We start from the raw sequence: 18,907 nt of genomic DNA, 5'->3' as shown, positions 1-18,907 counted from the left end.
CCCGAAAGCCACCATCCAGCTGTGGGGGTCCACAGGATCCCCTGTGCCTGCCAACAGGGATGCCTTGTGTGCTGAGAGGGTGTGCATTTGGAGAGGATAGCGAGGGGATGTTGGGTTGCTGCTCCTGTGAATGGTTCCACAAGGAAGGGACTCTTTGTGTCCCCTCCTGTGCTGGGGAGAGGCATCGGGTGCCTGGGCTGGTTTCTTTGGTAAGAGGAATGTAGAGCAGAGCATGGGCGTCCTGACATCCCTGGGTCCACGAGGGCATCCCCCAGAAGAAACAGGGAGAAAGGAGCAAGAGCCTGCACAAAGAGCTTGGAGAGGAGGCTGGGGAGAGAGACGGAAGCGTCTGGGGCTGGAGGGAGGGGGTGGGAGCGCACAGACACACGCGTGCACGGCTGTGGAGGGCTGGGGCTGAGGGGGCTGAGGGAGGGGGTCACACACAACCTATTGTGAGCAGCTGAAAGGCCCTACAGTCCTGAAATGTTAATCTGACCCAACCTTTCGCTAGTTATAATTCTCCTCTCAATGAGCGTGCATTAATCTGGCCCTTTCTCCCCTGTTCCCCTGCAGTGCAGAGCCCTTGTTCTGCTGCCTGTTGCTAAAATCGCCTTTCAGTGAACCCAAATAAAGCTCCCAAAGTCTGGAGCTTGGCCCCTGTGAGAGTGGGGTGGGCAGGGTCAGTCTGCCAAGCGGAGGAGGGAGTCTGGCCACTCCGACTGGGACACAAACCCTGTGGTGTCAGAAAGGCCGTTTCCCCACCTTACCATGGGCAAAGCCTGAGGATTCAGAGTGTGTGGCACCTCCCTTCCCAACCTGCTGGTGCACGACCCTTGCCCCATGGATCAAGGGTCCTTTCCACCCAGGGATACGGGGTCCTGCTGAAGCATCCCAAGAAGTGCCCCTGTGGACTCTGCCTCGATGCTGCCCTGACACTGCCCACTTCTCTCTCTCTGCAGCTGCCTGTCCTGTGTGAACGGCTCCTTCCCCTGCCACTGGTGCAAGTACCGCCACATCTGCACTCACAACGCTGCCGACTGCTCTTTCCTGGAGGGACGTGTCAAGTTCTCCGAGGTAAGGCAACATCAGACTGCTCCCCTCTCCTGTCCCGGTCTTGTTGTGGCTCCTTGGGGGGCCACAGGACAGACCACTTTGGAAACCATTCCTACTGCCTCGCCTGGGGTGCTGGGAATTGCCTGAGAAGCAGTGAGGGGGAAATGGGAAATGCTGCTGGGACTATGTGCTGGTAGAGAGAGGCTGTGTGGCTGAGGAGAGGCAGCTTGGGAAGTTGGGTGCAGCCGGGAGCACTTTAGGGTGAATGAAAGAAAAAACAAAGGCAGAGACGCCAAAGCATTTTCCTTTGATGTTTGTGAAGGGAGCAAGCTTGAACTGTCATTGCAGAACGACTTGTTTTTGGAGAGTGAAGGTTGAAGTCTGTAAAACAAACCGTTTTGCTGCACCTCACGCCTTCTTCGTCTCAACTGCTTTGCTAAAGAGCATGTTCTTTTGTGGGGGTTCATCCTGTGCAGCATCCATGCCACCCACTGGGGAAACCTGTCACTGGCAGTGTGCTTGCAGGACGTTCTGGTGTCCCCAGCCTGTGGGAGCATCGCTGGCTGCTTGGATTGGGTTTGGAGGTCTAGCAAGCCACTGCTGGCTCTACAGTAAATCCTGATTTGGGTCCTGAAGGGAGAGTTATGGGAAGGAGAGTTTCTCCTCTGTCCTTATTCTGGAAGGAGGCTCTGGTTGAACTTACCTGGGTTTTCCATTGCCTGTGCGTGGGCCCAGTGGGAAGGGTCCTGCTGCCTGAGGGGGGATTCACTAGCATGACAAGATTGGAAAAAGCTGCTTTCTCCTAGTTTATGCCCTGAAGAAATCTAGTGAGGATCTGCCCATCCCAGGCATCCAGAAGCCTGCTCTGAGGTCACACTTCCAGGCAGCCCTGGCATTGCTTCTGCAAACACAACACGTGGTGTCCAGACCACTGGAGCACAGTGACTCTCGTCTGCCCATTCACCTCATTGAGGTGGCTGCTGGTCTCTGCCCTTCTCTGCCAGGCAAACCCAAAAGCCTCTAGCTGTACCCACAGCTCTGTTGTCTTTGGGACATTCACAGCTCTCCCACAGACCAGCTGCTCAGAAACTTGTGTCACTCCTGAGCAGGGTGTCCTCCAGCAGACCTTTTGGCCACACTGGGACCTGGAGCAGTGCCTGGCTTGAGGTTTGGAGTGCCTGGCTCAGCCTGTTTGCACGTTGGTGTGGCCTCAGCAATTCCCAGCAGGGATGGTGAGATACCCTCAGACCAGCCGCTGCTGTGGGCTCTGTGACCGGGCTGAGGTGAGACATCTCGTCCCCATCCCTGGCCATCCCGGTCCCCAGCAGGGCGGTGTGGTGGGTGGGGGGGCTCAGTGCCAGCCCATGGCACCACTGGACAAGTTAATGGTAGACATCCAGCCCCATCCTCTCTGCAGAAGGGTTATTTTAAGCAGGATTTGGTCTGTCTGCATTGGCTGGAGTGTGGTGGGCACTGCTCAGGAGATAGAGGAACAGAGGGTAACAACAGAGCTCATCTCTGTCTCTGCTGCTTCCCACGGGTGGTTCACCACGGTTTCCTGGGTAGGAAAGTGGCTGTTTTGTAGGAAAACACAGAGTGACCCATGGCACTCTGTCCTGGACATGCCGGGGATGTTTGTGGGGATTTAGGGGGGTGGCACAGCTGGAATGGGTTGTGGGTAGGAGCCACCACTCATGTAAATGTGCCTGGGAATGATGATAGCAGGAAGGATGTCCCTGCCCTCTGGCTGTGGTGGCTTTAAAGCCTGGGCTCTGGAGATTGCCCTCCTCTTTGGCTTTGCTGTGGGGCTTGCAGTGCTGGGGAAGGGGTGATGAAGCAGCACAGGCTGCTGTTCCCTTTTTCCAACTGGGGGTGCATGGTGGTGACCATAGGATGGTCAGTGATGGACACTGGAGTGTCCCATTCCAAAAAGCAGCTCTCCTGTGACAGCCCCTGCTGATGCAGAGCTGCTGTGGAGGGTGAAAGGCTCCTGGACTGCAGGAACCAAGTGTGTCAGTTCAACTTAAGCAGGTTCAGCTTGTGTTTATTCTTCATTCCCCACCAGTGGGAATGGCTGAGGACTTTGTGAGGGAACCTCAAAGCCAGGGGCAGGCCCAGTCCCAGACTGCCTTCATCTCATCTTTGCTGATGGGACAGCCTTGCAGCTGGAGCTGAGACCTGCCAGAGAAACCCAAACCACAGCCTTTGCAGTGTGACTCTAAAACTCTTACCTCTCCAGACGAACCTGGACACCCATATCATGTTCTTATCCAGCTAGAAAAATGGTTTTAATGGAGAAAATCCAAGTTGTGCAATGTTTGGGAGTTTTTGTGTGTTGGGGTCTTGCTTTTTGAGAAGCTCATCCCATCCCTTCATAGCTCCCTGCTCCTGGGACTGGGCTAGGAGGGGCTGTTTTTGGCAGGATGCAGAGCTCTGTGGGCTGTGCAGAGTGTTCCCAAGGGATGGAAGTACTGGGCAATGCTGGAATAAGTTGTGTCAGTGGTTGGACTTGTAGGGGAAATGAGTTGTCCCTGTGCCCCCACCCCTCTGGGCACCGTGGGCGCCCACCAGCACCAGGTGCTTCCTGTTTGGGCGCAGGATGACATTTTTGCTGGATGAGACACTTCTGCTGGCAGATGTGGAGCATGTGACATCACGGGGGGATTCAGCTCAAACCACGAGTCAGCAGAACGAGCCCACCTGCCTGCGTGGGGAGAGGGACACACGTGCCTACTCTGCTCCTTGGGCACCAGCCCTACAAACAGCCGTGGTGAGCCCAGCAGGGGGGGCATGGACTTACCCACCACTTACTCACCACCCCAGCTGGGTTGGCGGCAATAATTACTGAAAAATTAGGTGGGGGTGTGTGAGAATGAGCCAGGAGCTAATCCTTGCTGAGTGTGTGCATGCACTGCAGGGAAGGCGTGTGCCACTCGAGGGGTCCCACTGCAGCATGGAGGGGGATCAAGCAGGTGGGGGCTGCTCCCTCCAACAGCACTTCTGAGCTGGGAGCTGGTGGGGAACAACTGTCTTGCAGCGGTGAGGCCACTCCATGGAAATGGCAACGGGCATGAGGTGTCTTCCTGCTATGAGTCTTGAGCTGATTTTGAAAGGGGGGGCAACTGAAGCCCTCCTTTGCAGAGGGGCAGCCATGACATGGAGCAGAGAGGTGGCAGAGCAGCACTGAGGGTCCCCAGACTGTCCCAGACCCGTTGCTATCTCTGGGTTGGAGCTGACATCACTGTTCCTCTCTGCTTTCATTTTGTTTAGTATGTTTTGGGGGTAAATAATTTCTTCCCTTTAAAAATTGTGCTTTTGGGGAATACAGTCCTGTGAAGAACAGGAAACCAGAGAGTAAAACTAGTTGGGTTTTTCTGTTAATATTTGCTAAATGAAACAATTTTGTTCTTGTTTCTCTGCATCGTTTGAAAGTTAATTAATCATACTGGCTGAGATAAAGCCTGGTGCTGTGCAAGGTCTGGCCTGGCTTGCTGCAGGGTGGCAGGAGGCAGCTGGGCAGCCTTGGTCACACGTGGCTGCTGGTGGCCTTGGGGTGAGAGCTGCCCTTGCAGCTGTGCTGTGGCCATCAGCAGCCTTGCGGGAGCAGCGGGGTGGCTGTGTCCACCCTGTGTCTGTTTTCAAAGCAGCTTGTTTCAGCACATGTTATTCCTTCTTGATGTTATTTCAAGCCAACACTCCCAGGAGTATCTGCTGTAGGTGCGAGACCTCTGCCCAGCTCGGCAAAGCCAGTGCGGGATTGCATCAGGCTGTTGTTGCAGAAGTGTCACCCACGGGGGCTGCAGAGCTGTTTTGCTGCCTGAGCTCATTTATTTTTGCTCTCTCCTGCTCCCCTGTGCTTTGCACACTGGAGTCACCAGCTCCCCTGGAGCAGGTGGGAGCCTGTGGCTATTACAAGTAGAGTGCTTTGCCCTCCCAATGTCTCCTTCCCCAGGGAGTGCAGGGGGCCGGCAGGGTGGTGCCTTGCTCTCTCCAGCTTGGACTCACCAGCTTTCCCTGGCCAGAGGCATTGTTTGCTGGGCAGCCTGCAGATGGGCTGGTTGGGGTGGCATTGCTGTGAGCTGGTCCTGTCTGCTTCAAGCTTTTCTGTCCACTTGTGAAGGAAGGGGGATGGAGGCTGTAAGGGAAAGAGGAAGACCAAGAGTGTAGCTTGACAGTGCATAGCCCGGTGGGCATTAAGTCTGAGACGTACTGACTGCAATGACACAATAAAGTCCATCTCATTACCAGTCAGCCCAGACATGTGTTGCTGTTGTGGTGCCAGGTTACAGGTTCCATAGATGAGTCCTCTCCCTACCTCCCACCTAAATCAACTGATGCTGTGGAAAACACTACTGCCCTGCCACCAGATTCCTCTGTGCTCTTCTGTCTCCAGGGCTGTGGGCAGAGCAGCCATGAGATGCTGGTTTGGGTCCTGGCACATGAGTGTTTACTCAAGCATGTGCCCAGCCTGCCAGCCAAAGAGAGGGTCACAGGATGCTGGGGGGAGGCTGCACAGTGTTCCCATCTCATCAACTGCCTCTTGTTTCCTTTGCAGGACTGCCCACAGATCCTGCCTTCCACCCAGATCTACATCCCTGTGGGTGTGGTGAAACCCATCACCCTGACAGCCAAAAACCTGCCCCAGCCGCAGTCTGGCCAGCGCAACTACGAGTGCATCTTCCACATCCCCGGCAGCACCACTCGTGTCACTGCCCTGCGCTTCAACAGCACCAGCATCCAGTGCCAGAACACCTCGGTGAGTCGTGCTTTACCTTGGCGTGGGCCTTGTCTGTGGGGCTGCTCCTTCCCGCCTGCCCCGGGACCACCCCGGCTCGTTGCATGGCCAGGTTTGCTCTCCCATGGGCAGGTAACGGGGGGTTCTGGTGCTGTGGCGTTGAGGTAGGCTCTCTGCCACTTCACCCAGGTGCACGGGGAGGTTGCTTGGGGTTTTTCTGGATAGGATCAATGCTGGGGCCACCAGGTTTTAGGAGCACTTCCAAGAAAATTGGCTTTGCAAAGCTGAAGAAAGTTGTCTGGACTGGAGCCAGCTGGCCCAGATGTGCCAGAGCCTTGCCTCCTCCTTCTCTCTGCCTGCTCTTGCTTCCCCCTGACACCAAGCCATCCCACTTTACAGGTGGGATTGAGCTAACTCCTCTGTGTCCTGCTGCACACAAGGAGCCCCCTACATGCAGCTGTGCTGGCCAGCCCTGCAAGTGCTTCCCCTCCTCCCCTGCAGCTCCTGTCTATCCTTGACTCCATCCTTGATTCTGACCAGCAGCTGCCTCATTCCCATCTGCCTGCCTGCCTGCCCATGCTCTCTGCATCACTCCCTGTCTCTGTGTCCTTGCTCCCTGCAGCCCTGTCACTTCAGCTCTCTCCTGCAGGCATCTCTGCCTGCTCTGCCCTCTCTGGGTGCTTTATCCCTAAGTGGGAGGGTGTTTTGCAGCCCTGGGTGAGCTGTGTGTGTGCCTCTTGCTGTGCACCAGGCCCACAAGCAAACCACCCTGGGTGTTAATAGCCCCCACTGGGAGCCAGCATTGCTCAGCTCCTTGGCTGCCTGCTGGGCTCTGCACAGACCTGCCCTCATCCACATGGAGCTGCCCCCTCCCTTCTCTCTCCCATTTAATCCTTTTAAAATTTGTTTTTCATCTCCCATACTGTGAAAGCTCATTTACAGCCTAACACCAGCGCCGATCCCTGCTCCCTTTGGTGGCACGAGTGACATTTAGAGGCCATTGAAGATGAGCACTGGCTCCCTCCCTCTGCCGGTGATCCCAGGGCTGTGGAGCCTTTGGGCAGGAGAAGCATCCTGAGTTATTGCCTCCTGCCCTGGCCAGCAGTGCCGAGGGATGCCATGCTGGCAGTGCTGAGGGATGCCGTGCTGGCAGTGCCAGGGGGATGCCGTGCTGCTGGGGCTCTTTCTTGGTAACAGGCAGTTTGTGAAGAGCAGAAATGCTCCCGGTCCTGAGCTGCTGGCTGGAAATGTTGGTGGCTCTGTGCTTGGCCTGAAGGTGGGTGCAGGCAGCAGGACAAGGCCCAGGCCCCAGGGAGCAGCAGGACCAGAGTGGAATCTGCAGGGCTCTGCTGTGAGAAGCCATTAACCAGGTGGCTTAAGCAAAGATTTGTCTTCTTGCTGCTGCATTCAGGGAAGAAAAGAAGGCAGATGGACCTGTCAGGGCTGTTGCTCTGTGGTGTTGTGACCCTCACTGGGGCTTTGTCATGCAGGTCTGCTCCCAGCCCCAGTCTTTGCTTGTCACCTGCACGGCTTGTTCTTAGTACTTCAAAGGGAATATGATGGATGTGTGTGCAAAGAGACACCACAGTGGTGGAAGTCCCTTCACCAGGGTCTCGTTGCTGCTGGTAGCCAAGCTTGGCTGCTCTGTCTCCATTGCAGGCATGTGGGAGGCTTCTTGGGGGTCAGCTGAACCACTCTTGTCCCAGCAGAAGGCTGCTTTGTGAACTTTCTTTGCTGTCTGAGGGCTATTCTGTGATGTGTCCGTGCCTGGCCCCGCTGCTGGAGCGCCTGTGTCTGGAAACAGGCTGGAGGAACCAATGCCCTGTTCCAGAGTGTGGAAGAAGTGTGGTGTCTCTGTTCCCAGGAGAGAGCCCAGCCTGCAGGAACCGTCAGCTGGGCACAGAGCTGCATCAGCACCAAGGATCCAAAACCTCAGATGCCTTGTGCACATGGGGGAAGTGGATGTTGGCTCACAGACCTCCATTTCTTGCAGTGATTTGCTGGTCCCCACCTTTGCAGGGACAGCTCGTGAGCCCCTGCCTGGCCAGAGCCCCTTGGCCAGCCCAACCTTCTGCCAGGTCTCCTCTGTCTGGAGCTGGCAGGTCCCTTCTGCCCAATTATGGAGTGTGTGGTTTGGCTCAGTTAATTCCAAGGCAGTTTGGGACGTGTGTGCTGCAGGATGCTCCCTATAGGGAAGTGCTATGGCTGTACAGTGCTGGCAGCAACAGCCTGATGGCTCCTGTGGGCAGAGGTGCCTGCACCAGAGAGGAGCCTTTACATAACAGACATGGAGCTTGGCAAGGGGCTCTGAGTGATTTGAGCTCATTTTTCCCCAGTAAATCTCAATTTGCCAGACATGAGGGAGAGAGAGAAGCAAAACCCACTGCCTGTGGTGGGTTTCCCAAGGGGTGCCATGGCTGCCAGGACTGGTGTCATGAGCTATATACGGCCTCTGTAACTCTTCTCCAAAGGGATGGGACAGCTTGAGGTGTGCCTGCCCACCCTGTGGTCCTCACGCAGAGCTGAGGTAACCAGCACCTTATCCTGGGCTGACAGTGGTGGATGTTTGACCTGAAAATTGTCAGGGGTGCCCTGAAAACAGCACAAATTGCCAGAAGAGCATGTGTGAGGTGTTGTGAGGTGTGTCGGAGTGGCAGCAGCTCTGTGGGGCTGCAGTCCTGGGCAGGAGACGTGGTGTTCAGGCGCAGGGTGTCTTCACAGACGCAAGAGGAGAGTTTTGGTGTGAAAGAAGCCACCTTGCTTTCAGGGTCTGCTCGCCTGCTTTAACATTTGAGGGCATCGAGCCAGGCTGCGTTATGGTGTGGGGGACTCAGATTCACACTTCTGTGGTGTTTGTCTCCTTCGCGCCTTTTACAGCCCATCTGGCTGGTTGAAAGCGCTTCAGGCTCCTGTGCTGTCACCCACCCATGACCTGCTGGCTTCTTCCATTGCAGTTCATCCTTTGGGTTAGGATTTTGGGTCATGCCTGGTGTGGAGGACACTGGCAAGTGGAGAAATAGGAAAAAAAAGACATCTTCCCAGCCAGAAAGTGAAGAATGGATGTCCTCTCCTCTGAAAGGCATTTAAGCACACATTGTTTCCAGGAGTTTAGTGAGATTTAAACAAGAGGTTAATTACTCTGTGGAATTAGGGATGCTTTCCTGAGTCACTGGTGAATGGTAGGGATAATAAGTCAAGCCCCTTAAAACTCTTTGTTGTTTAGTTTTAGTGCTTGTCAAACTCCAATGACTTGTTTGCAGTTTGAAGAAAGGACATCTGTTAAATATGCAGCAGTCCATTCATTAGAGTTTGAGTGTCAACTATAAACATTGTTTGGAACACCCAATAGATCTTTGGCAAACTCAGGGGAGACCAGTTCTGGTGTCCCCCAGCATCGCAGGGCAAAAATCAAGCCAAAGGAACCTTTTCTGCCTCCTCACTTTGGCCTCTTTCTGCTCTTCAAAAGGAAAGCAATCCTAAAGGTTTGCCACATATATTGTCAAGATGCAAAGAGGAAAGACAAGCCTGTCTAAGAAAATGAAGGTTTTTGCCAATAAACTATTTTTTTGCTAATTGGTTACTTTTAATCTTCTGGAAGCAGACTTCTCCAGGCTTGTTTTTTGCAGCAGAGGATGGAAAAATGGTCACCTGTCTTAACACGTGCAGGTAATGCCACTGAATTTCATTTCCCAAACATCCCTGCCTTTGACTGTTCTTTCTCATCTACCATCCCTCAGCAGGGCTGATCCTCCTGATTGCTGCAGAAATGAAACAATTTTGCTGTTGAAAAGTGCCACAATCCTGAATCTGCACTACTGCTTGTAACATTGGACTTGATCTGATTTAGTCCTGGCCTTGGCAAAATAGCTACAGGTGTTTCTTGCTGCCAAGGGTTTGGCTTTTTCTTTCCATAACGTTCCTCATAAGGCTGAAATACCCCCCGAGTTGCTCTTTTCCTTTAAATATATAAATAGGAAGAACCCCTGATCTCCTTTCCATGAGCTTGTTGTCTCAGTACTTTAAATTAAACCTCATGCCTCAGTATTTTCCCTTTCCTTTTAACCAAAGCCTCACGTGGCGAGAAGCAGCTGTGTCACCTCCCTGGCTCCCTTTTGGCTCCTTTCTTGCCCATGCCCCTGGGAACGGAGAGCCCACCCTGCCCACCTATTTCTGCTGTGGCTGTGGAGGTTGCTGCTCACCAGCCAGAATCGGGTCAGGATGTTCTCCTGGAGTTGTTTGTTCCAGTGATGAAGTGTGGGTGCAGAGCAAGCTGGGCTGATGAGGTGGGCACACAAGTGGGAACCAGCGTGGGTGCTGAAGCCCAGCCCCAGGTATGAATGCTGGGGAGGGAGTTAAGACCTGGTAAATTTATGTTTTCTGAGTATTTTTTTTGTTGCTGTGGAGCCTGAGTGTTGCTCTGACATATTCCCAGGGTCTCAGGTTCTCACACCCTGCTGGATTTCAGGAAGGAGGAATCCAGGTGAGGAAGCTTGTGTGTGATGGGGGAGGAAAGGAGGAGATCCATGTGAAAAGAGCAAGAGGAGATCCAGAATCAGAGGCTGAGTGTTACTGTCAAGTTGCACCGTTGTGTGGATGACGGTATACTCGGCCAAGGGTGTATTTATAGAGGAACATAAATCATACACACATGCCCTGTTCTGAGCACTGCACACCTCCGGTATATGTATCTCTAATTAACCAGCCATGGAGAGGGAAACAGGATTGGAACTCGCAGCCCCAGCTCCGTTCGCCGACAAAGCCGTGCTCTCCGTCCTAGCGGTGCCTACATTTATCTTTCCTGCAGCAGTGTTTAAAGTGAAAAGGGAGTATCAGGAGAGTTTGATAGGATCCAATTAAATTCCAGCAGATAAAATAATGATGAATTGCAGTTGAGCCCTGGCGAGACGCGATGTACATTACTGCCGTCCCCATAGTGCAGGGAAGGAGTTGAGGTCATCAACTACAGAAAAATAGGACACAGCTGCAGCCCAAGCTCTCCTCCAGAAATGCAGCCCAGGGGGATGGTGCATGTGGGAGTAAGGGTTGTTGCACGGGAAATTTGGATGTGTGGGTTTCCTTGCAGAGGAGCAGCCCCTCCGCTGCCTTCCCCCGGGCTGGGCTGTGCAGATTGCGGCTGGAGTGGGATGGATGCCCTGTGGCAAGGGATCTGAGGGCTGGGGGGGTCACCCTGCTTCCCCTGGCCTGGGAAGGGCTAGTGCTTTGGCTAGTTGGTACAGCACTTGCAGGAGCATCCTGAAGTGCATCTCAGTGTGATCTGCCCCCAGATCAGCAGCTCTGTCCCCTGTGTGGCTCCCTGGAGGCACCTTCTCCAAGTGCTGAATCCCTCATCCCAAGGGAAGCTGGGCAACTGTCGGTGCCTGTTACTGCTAGCTGGTGGGTGGGAAAGCAGTGGGCTTGCTAGAACTGAAAGTGGGACCTTCAGGGCAGGTGACACCCACAGCCCTTGCAATGTGCAAGGCTGGTGGCATCCCCTGCATGGGGACGGGGCGGATGTGAGAAGCTTATGAGGTTGTTGGTTGCTACTTGGGAAGATGCCTGAGGTAATTTTTGGGTGAGAAGCCTTGAGAAAGGCTTAGCGGTGAGTTCTCTTGCCTGAACTGCATCTCTACAGAGGGAGACCTTGCTAGGAAGGCTGGTATCCAGGTTGGTGGGGCTGAAGCATCCTCTGTCATGTCTTCCATATTTGCCTTGTAAGCTCTCCCAGAGAGGGATGGAGAGGCTGGCTGGGTTAGGTAAGGAGCCAGGCAGCTCCTATTTCAGTTGCTGACTCACTTGATGACATCTTTTCTCCCATCTCCTTCTGTGGACTGTGCTGCATGAGAGCACTTCTCTTCTGGGTGCCGTTGGTTTGCTCTCAGGGCTGTGCCTGTCGTTTTTTGCTCTCAAACATCCCTTTCCCACAACTTGTCCTTGTAGCAACTGCCAAACCAAATCATCCTTTGGCAGAGCCAAGTGGTCTTGGGCACCTTTGTAGAGCAAAATCTGGTCTGATAACAGAACTGCCTGGGTAGGTGCATCCCCACACTCACACTCATCCTGCTGCTTATCCCAGGCTGCTGCCAGCCACCGGGATTGATTAACTGGGAAGTTAATAACAGTTAAGTATTTAATGGATGTTTAGCACTGTGTTAGCTTGAAGCAGGGAGGAGCCAGCATGCTGGGACCTCCTGGCTATCTGTGGGCTCTTGTCTGGATCCCAAAGGATGGACAGATTGATAAACAACCCTTGCCTGATCCCCACCTGCTTTCAGGTCAGGAAGGAGGCTGCTGCTTTGCTTGGATGCTGCCATCTCCCTGAGTGTGGCTGTGCCTGTGGGTGGAGAGGGCACCTTCCTGCCTGCACTATGGCAAGGGCAGCTGCAAGGAGGCCTTTCAGAAACATCCTTCAAAGCAGGAGAAGCTTTGGGAATTAGAGAGGGATCTGATGGATCTGGATGGATTAGATCTGATGGATCTCTGCATCCCAGAAGGCTGAGCCCAGAGCCTCTGTGGCCACAGCTCCTGTCCCTGAGCAACCAATCATGACTCCAGCTCTGGCATCCTGCAGGGACCAGTAACAGCATCCAGGTCACAGACTCACTGCTGTCTCCACAGGGCAGGTGAGAGGCTGCTGACAGACTTGCAGATGCCAAGGACACATTTTTCATTGATATCCACGTTCTCTTGGTGATCCCATGCCATGAATGCCAGCTGGGGCAACAACTCCTGCTCTGCCGCTTCCCTTCACAGAGTCCTGTGCTCCCGCTGCTCACGCTGTCCACTCCACCTCCGTTCCACAGCAAATTCAGCATCCTCAGCACTTGTCCTTTTCCAGAGGGAGACAGTCTCTCGTGCAGTTGTTCTGTTGCCGTCTCGGGACTGGTGCACGAAGAGTTAATGTTCTCCCTCTCTCTCCCCCTATTCTTCTTCCTCCAACCCACCTCCCAGAAGAACTAATTTCCAAAAGCAGCCGGGGCAGAGAGATGCAAATAAGTGTTTTGGACAGCTGCAGGCTGGATGCCTTCCCGAGATGCCAGGGCCCCAAATGAGACATGTCAGAGTACAAATTGAAAATGCCAATTTCACTTACGCTGCCACGTGGCTCGTCACAGCTAAATTCTGCTCCGGCACCGCCCTCCCCAGCACATGCTCCCTCCTGCTGCCAGGGAATGGTCTCTGCTCACTGCTCTGGGTCTGGCTGGCTCCTCGTCGAGGTCCTGTTGAGGATATCCTTGGGTGGGGGTAGGATAGAGGAAGGTGAACAGATCTGTACTCCTAACCCGGTTCTGGCTCCATCTTTGCAGGTCTGGTGACGGGAATGTTGCTGAGAGGCTCTGTTGGTAGATGGTGGGTGGTGGGGATGTGATGAAGGTCCTCTGAGCAAGCATGGCAAGAGGTGCCATGTCTGAGAGGCTGCATGGTGGGGCTGATTGGGCTCTGCCTGTAGAGGGGAGATGTTGGTGGAGCTGTTGCATTTGCAGTTGGAGGTGTGGCTCCTGGACAAAGGATTCACTAGCCAAAAGCTATAACAGAGGATCAAGCTTGGCCTCTCATTTGCACCCTGTAGGGCTGAGGGTGGTATGTTGCCATAGTCATGTCTCACATTGGGCATGTGTCCCATTTTGGTGCCGTGTCTGATGCTGGACTGGTGATGCTGCCTGGCTGGGAGAGACTCAGCACAGAAGGGACCAGCTTTGATGGTCAGGTGAGAAGGACCCAAGTGTCCCTTGCTTTCCTGAACCACCTGGGCATGCTGACTTCCTTCATGGGCTACGTCCCTGTCTCCTGTGGAGTGGAGTGGTCCTGGGTCTTTGTGGGGCAGCAGCTGGGGCACTGCTGGAGGCGATTCTGAGGCCACCTCCTCCTGTACAGCACCGGGGCTGCGAAAGGTGACTCTGGGACTGGCTGGAGGTGGTGGCAGGGCTGTGTCCTGCCTGTGGCTGGGTGAACCTCTGCCAGCGCGTCCGCTGCTCCCTAACAAACTCCAGCAACCCATGAATCATTCATTTAATCTCTCCTGACACGCCTGTCATTTTCTCAGGCGAGGAGTGGGGAATCTCTTGCCGAAGGAGGTCATTAGCTGTCAGGGATGGTTCCAACTGCCTTCCTGCCTCCATATCGATTAAACCTCTCTGTCTGTGTGCAGGGGCTTTGCAGGGAATATTGATGGGGCTGCTGGGAGTGGGACTCAGGTGTTGAGGCAGGGGAGAGGGATCTGGGTTGGGAGGAGACACTGGCCAAGCTGGAAGGAACAATGGAGGTGGATATGTCTGAACAGCAGCAGGGGCTGGGGCCTGAGTTTGGGGTACCCTAGAGCTGGGGGACAGGATTCCCTGGCATCACCTCCCTACATGGGAGCTCAGGGGATCAGGGTGGTGGTGCCAGCCCTGAAATGGAGTGCGTCTGATGTCTGAGTACAGTGTGGGGCTGGGAGCAGGGCAACTAGAGTTGTAGTGTGGAGGAGAGGGCTGCTCTCTTCTGAGACCTTTCTGAGGGCTGGTGTGACATCAGGATGGTCCTTGGCTCTGTCCTATCCACAGCCATGTGGCCACAGCTTTGTATAATTGTGTTATGGGTGATGGGGCTGGAGGGGTCCACAAGGGACATCCTCCCACTGGCTGTTGGAGGTGACTGAATCCACTCCTGTGATGTGCCCAGGCTTCATTAGTGATGACCATAATCTCAAACATCCAACTGAGCATCCCTGGAGTGGGGAGGACATGGGGGAGGGCTCAGGTGCCTGGTGAGGAGAGATGTGTCTGTGCTGCGTAGTCACCATCTGTTTCCTCTTTTCCTAGCAGCAGCAGCTTCAGACCTTTGACTTAATGGGGTTGGAGTCTATTTAGAAACCCTCTGTTTTGCTGCTTTACCTTTTTTGCCAGTCCAATCCACTGGTTTCATGTGCCGTGTCTGATGCTTTGACCAGTGGCTGTCAGACCTGCTTGTTCCTAGACAGCAAGTCCCAACGAGGCCCTCATCCCTCTCCTCTGGGCTGATGGGAGACATCCATGTAATGGGATCGTATGTTTCTCCATGCCTCTCACTGGGACATTTTACCTCAACGATTAATGGGTTCTGCCTCCTTCTGTCTCCTTCTGCAGTATTTCTATGAAGGGAATGACATCAGCGACCTGCCCGTCAACTTGTCTGTGGTCTGGAACGGGAACTTCGTCATTGACAACCCTCAGAACATCCAGGGTGAGTGAGGGATGGGATCAGGGTGGGAAAGCCGTCTGGAGCTGCCCCAACCTCCAGCTCACCTCTCTCCCCTGCTCCTTCCCCAGTTTGCACCAGTGCCTTGTAGAAGGGAACAATGTTGACAAGGTTTCTAAACAAGAGGCTTTTCTCCAAGAAGCTTTGGGAGAGAGCCCAAAGCTCTGCTTTGGTGTTGAGTCCAAGGTGCTGGTGCGTCTTGTTGCCCTGTGAGTTGGTGGGAGGGGGCAAGAGCAGGTACCCTTTTCCCTAAAACCTTTTGCCCGTGGGCTCTGGGGCCCATGCTGACCCCTGCACTCCTCCTGCTGTTACAGCCCACCTGTACAAGTGCTCAGCCCTGCGGGAGAGCTGCGGGCTGTGCCTCAAGGCTGACCCGCGCTTCGAGTGCGGCTGGTGCGTGTCGGAGAGACGCTGCTCCCTGCGGCAGCACTGCCTGGCCTACGAGAGCAGCTGGATGCACGCCAGCAGCGGCAACAGCCGCTGCACTGACCCCAAGATCACCAAGGTACGTGGGGACAGATGAGTGGAGATGGCCCAGAATGGGACATGGAAGATGGGCATGGAGATGGGGATGGGGCTCTCTGGTGGTGCCTCATAGCAGCCAGATCTACTCGATGTTTGTGTAGTACTTGAATGTTTTTTGTTGCTAATTTAATTTCCAAGGCTAAAATCCACTCTCCCCCACCCCCATGCCCTGGGCTTTCTGGCCCATTTCCGAGATTCCCACCATTCCTGCACATGACTGGAGGATCCAGGAAAGATGCAGCTCCAGGGTGCTCATGTTGCTGTATTTTCTGGGACCAGTAGTTCATCATCATCCCCTTTCCCTGAAAGCTTTTTTGACCTTTGCTTAATAAGATTGTTTATATTCATGTTCACATGCCTTTTGGGCCAAGATCAAGGTTCACAAGGAGGGACTGGTGGGTATTTTGGCTGGATACCTTCTGCTTACCCATGGCTGGCTGGACCTCAGTGGTGTTAATTACTGGAGACTTAGCACAGGATCTGATCTGTTTGAGTTTCAGTGCCTTATCTGATGGAAGCTGGAAATGAGAGTCTTGGCTTTTCTCTGTGCGTGCTGCCTGCCTCTTGCACAGCATGGGCACTGCAGTGTGCTGGGTGGCAGCCGTGTGGGGAAGGGGGGAACAGCCCAACAGGCATGTCCCTGCCTGCAAAGAGCCCTGCCTGCGAGAAGTACTGCCTGCAGAGAGCTGTTCGGGGCTGGTGGAGTGCTGGCAGGAGAAGGGATCCATTCCTGGGGAAGTGGGATTAAGCCTCAGAGTCCATATCCCTACAAGGAGGTCTGCTGTTTTGTGTGGAGCTGCAGGGCTCCCTGTTCCCAGTGGCTTCTCACCATGCTCAGGCTGAACTTCTCAAGTCTGGATCCCTAGGGATGATGGGGGTGGAGACTGCAGTGGCCAGGTCATGGCCAGGGTGGCCTCTTTTTAGGCTGTGCCCTGTCCTCTTTTGTGTTCATGTGACTGGGCTGCAGGCATTCACACACGTGCTACTCACAGCAGCTTCCCAGCAGCTGATGGTGTCCAGGGTTGGTAGCAGCTCTCCTGCCCTGCATCGTTATGAAATTTTGCAGTAACTGTAGGTGCAGCAGGAACAGAGCTGTTAGCAGGTGGGCTTGACCTTAATGCCACTCTGCGTTAGTGCCATGGGGGTTGGCAGTCCTGTGGATGTGTAGCTGTTGCTGTGATGCTCCTCCAGCACCCTGCCTGTAGCCTGCTGCTTCCCACTGCCCCTGTCCCACATTTGGGCTGTGGGCAGCCTTGGAAATGGTCCAGAGAGAAGCCTGGTGCAGAGAGGGCAGCATGGGCTGATGGGGAAAAAGAGTCTCCTACAGTAATTTCATGAGGAGCTGGAGCCTCCTTCTTGCCCAGCCCACTGGAGCGCTGGTGTCTTCATGGGTGCTGGGGCTGGCTGGGAGGTGGCCGTGATTCTTCACCCTTGGAGTGAAGAATCACTTACCCATTGCTCAGTGGTGGGGACAAGCTCCTTCCAGATCTCTGCGGTGTCTTGCCTGGTGCTCTCTGTGACCCTCAGAGTGATATCCTTTCCCTTGGGAAGGGGAAATCTCTTGGCCTCAGCACCTCCTGGCCCTGCTGTGGCCGCCAGAGCTGAGAGCAAGCCAGCTGCTTGTACCCACTGGAGCCGTTCGCTTGTTGATGTAAAAGGACCCTGTGAAACCAATTAGGAGAAAAGCAGCAGTGTTTGTTGGGGCCAGGGGTCCAGAGGTTGAAGGGGGAAAATGGGAGGCTCCAGCAGCCCCTGCTCTCCTTCTCAGCTCCCTCGTCCTGCACACCTTGTTTAGCTGTGACCTCCCTGTGCTTGGCGACCAACGATGTCATTTCATTCCCGGGCTCATTCCTCCCCGAACGCATGGCCCTTGTCAGCTTTGCTGCTGCGGAGGAGGAATCGAACATGCCGGAGCAGCTTTTAACACTCATTTAGGAACACCAAACAAACAGCCGCTGCTTGCCAGCCACCCTGGCGGAGCTTGATTTAAGGGGAAGACCCAACCTGATGCCGGCTGCAGCTGCCAGAACGAGCTCCAATCCCGTACTTGGGCAGGGGCTGAAGAGGGTTTGGGCAAACAGTGGTTCCCCACAGCCCCGGAGGGTTTTGTTGCTGTGTAAATGGTAAGCTGTAGTTGCCTTGGCGGGAGTCAGGGCCCAGGCACCAGGCCCAGCTCTGCTGTCCTGGGACATGTCCCATGGGATGCCTTGTGTGCGGGGGGACTGACTGCCCCTGTTCAAGTTTGTGTGTACTGAAGGTGACCAGCCCAGTGTGAATCCAGAGGGCAGAGGTTAACCCTAGCAGCAATGGCTGCAGTGGGTCTGTGCAGAAACAGCCCCTGGCTCCATGTGGTCCATCAGGGCTGGTACGTGGACTGTGTCTGCTGCTGCACATTTCCCACCCCCAGCTCATGTCTGCTGCTGCACATTTCCCACCCCCAGCTCATCCGCCTTTCCTCCGGCAGAGGTGATGTCCGGGAGTGAGCCCTACACGAGTAGTAGGAGGAGGCAAAAGACGAGGAGGCTCCAGCTGGCTCAGGCCCCAGGGTTGCAGCTGCCCAGATTTGCCAGGAATGCAAAGAGCTTGCATGTGCTTGGTTGTGGCCTGAGCCTGTCCAGGAACTGGGCTTGGTGCAGGCAGAGGTGCCTTCTGGTGCTAGAGGGGCTCTTGGCCAGCGCTGCAGGAGCACGAGCAGAGAAGGGCATCACATGCAACAGTCTCTTTCCCTGGGTTAAGGTGTGCTTTCTTCCTGGACTGACCCAGGCCACATTCCTCTCTCCCTGTCCTGCTACCTGCAGCTGCTTTTTGCCCTGCTCTGTTTTGGTGTCACTGGGGTCCAGCCCTGTCCCCAAACCCACCTGGGGCGTGCAGCCCTGCCATTAATCCCAGTTAGTGCTGCAGGTGGTCACTGGACCTCGGGGCCAGTGATGGCTGATGTAAAACTGCCTGTAATTGCCTGGTTGGAGGCAGCAATGGGCCCACACCTCTGTTCATCTGTCATCCTGCCACCATCTGTCAGGCCACACCTGTCTGCTTTATTGGGCATCATCCTGGTAAATGAGGCGCAGCGCTGGGGTCCCGTCCCTTCCCAGACAGCCAGTCTTAGCACAGGGTTTACTGGCAAAGAGAAACCCTTTTCCCCCCTACCTGCCATTTCCCCCCTGCAGGAACCTGGTCAAGATGCTTTCTCCTTTGAGGTCATCTTGGACGTGGGAACCTCATCCCTGGCTACCTGGGACCTGGCAAAAAGCCAGGCACACCCAGGTGCTTCCTTGCTGGCTCAGCTGGAGCCATGGCTGATGCTGCCCTGTCTCGTTCCCATCCCTGTCCTTGTCACCTGCGAGACAGCTCTGTCTGCAGTGGGGTGTCCAAATCCCAGCC

General features: G+C 54.7%; 1 protein-coding gene across 2 annotated transcripts in view; it reads left to right on the top strand.

The window, feature by feature from the left end:
* PLXNA1 (plexin A1) overlaps positions 1 to 18,907 on the top strand; it is a 105,137-nt gene that overhangs the window by 50,431 nt on the left and 35,799 nt on the right. For both annotated transcript variants that reach the window (XM_018068461.3, XM_018068460.3), the window contains exons 8-11: positions 960 to 1,074; positions 5,609 to 5,809; positions 14,890 to 14,986; positions 15,316 to 15,506. In XM_018068461.3, coding sequence (XP_017923950.1) covers positions 960 to 1,074; positions 5,609 to 5,809; positions 14,890 to 14,986; positions 15,316 to 15,506 — 604 coding nt within the window. The remainder of the gene's footprint in view (positions 1 to 959; positions 1,075 to 5,608; positions 5,810 to 14,889; positions 14,987 to 15,315; positions 15,507 to 18,907) is intronic.

The sequence above is a fragment of the Manacus vitellinus genome, unplaced genomic scaffold (genome assembly GCF_001715985.3).
Source record: "Manacus vitellinus isolate BGI_N305 unplaced genomic scaffold, ASM171598v3 scaffold_14_pilon, whole genome shotgun sequence".
Classification (NCBI taxonomy): Eukaryota; Metazoa; Chordata; class Aves; order Passeriformes; family Pipridae; genus Manacus; species Manacus vitellinus.
This window is presented reverse-complemented; position numbering and strand designations above follow the sequence as displayed.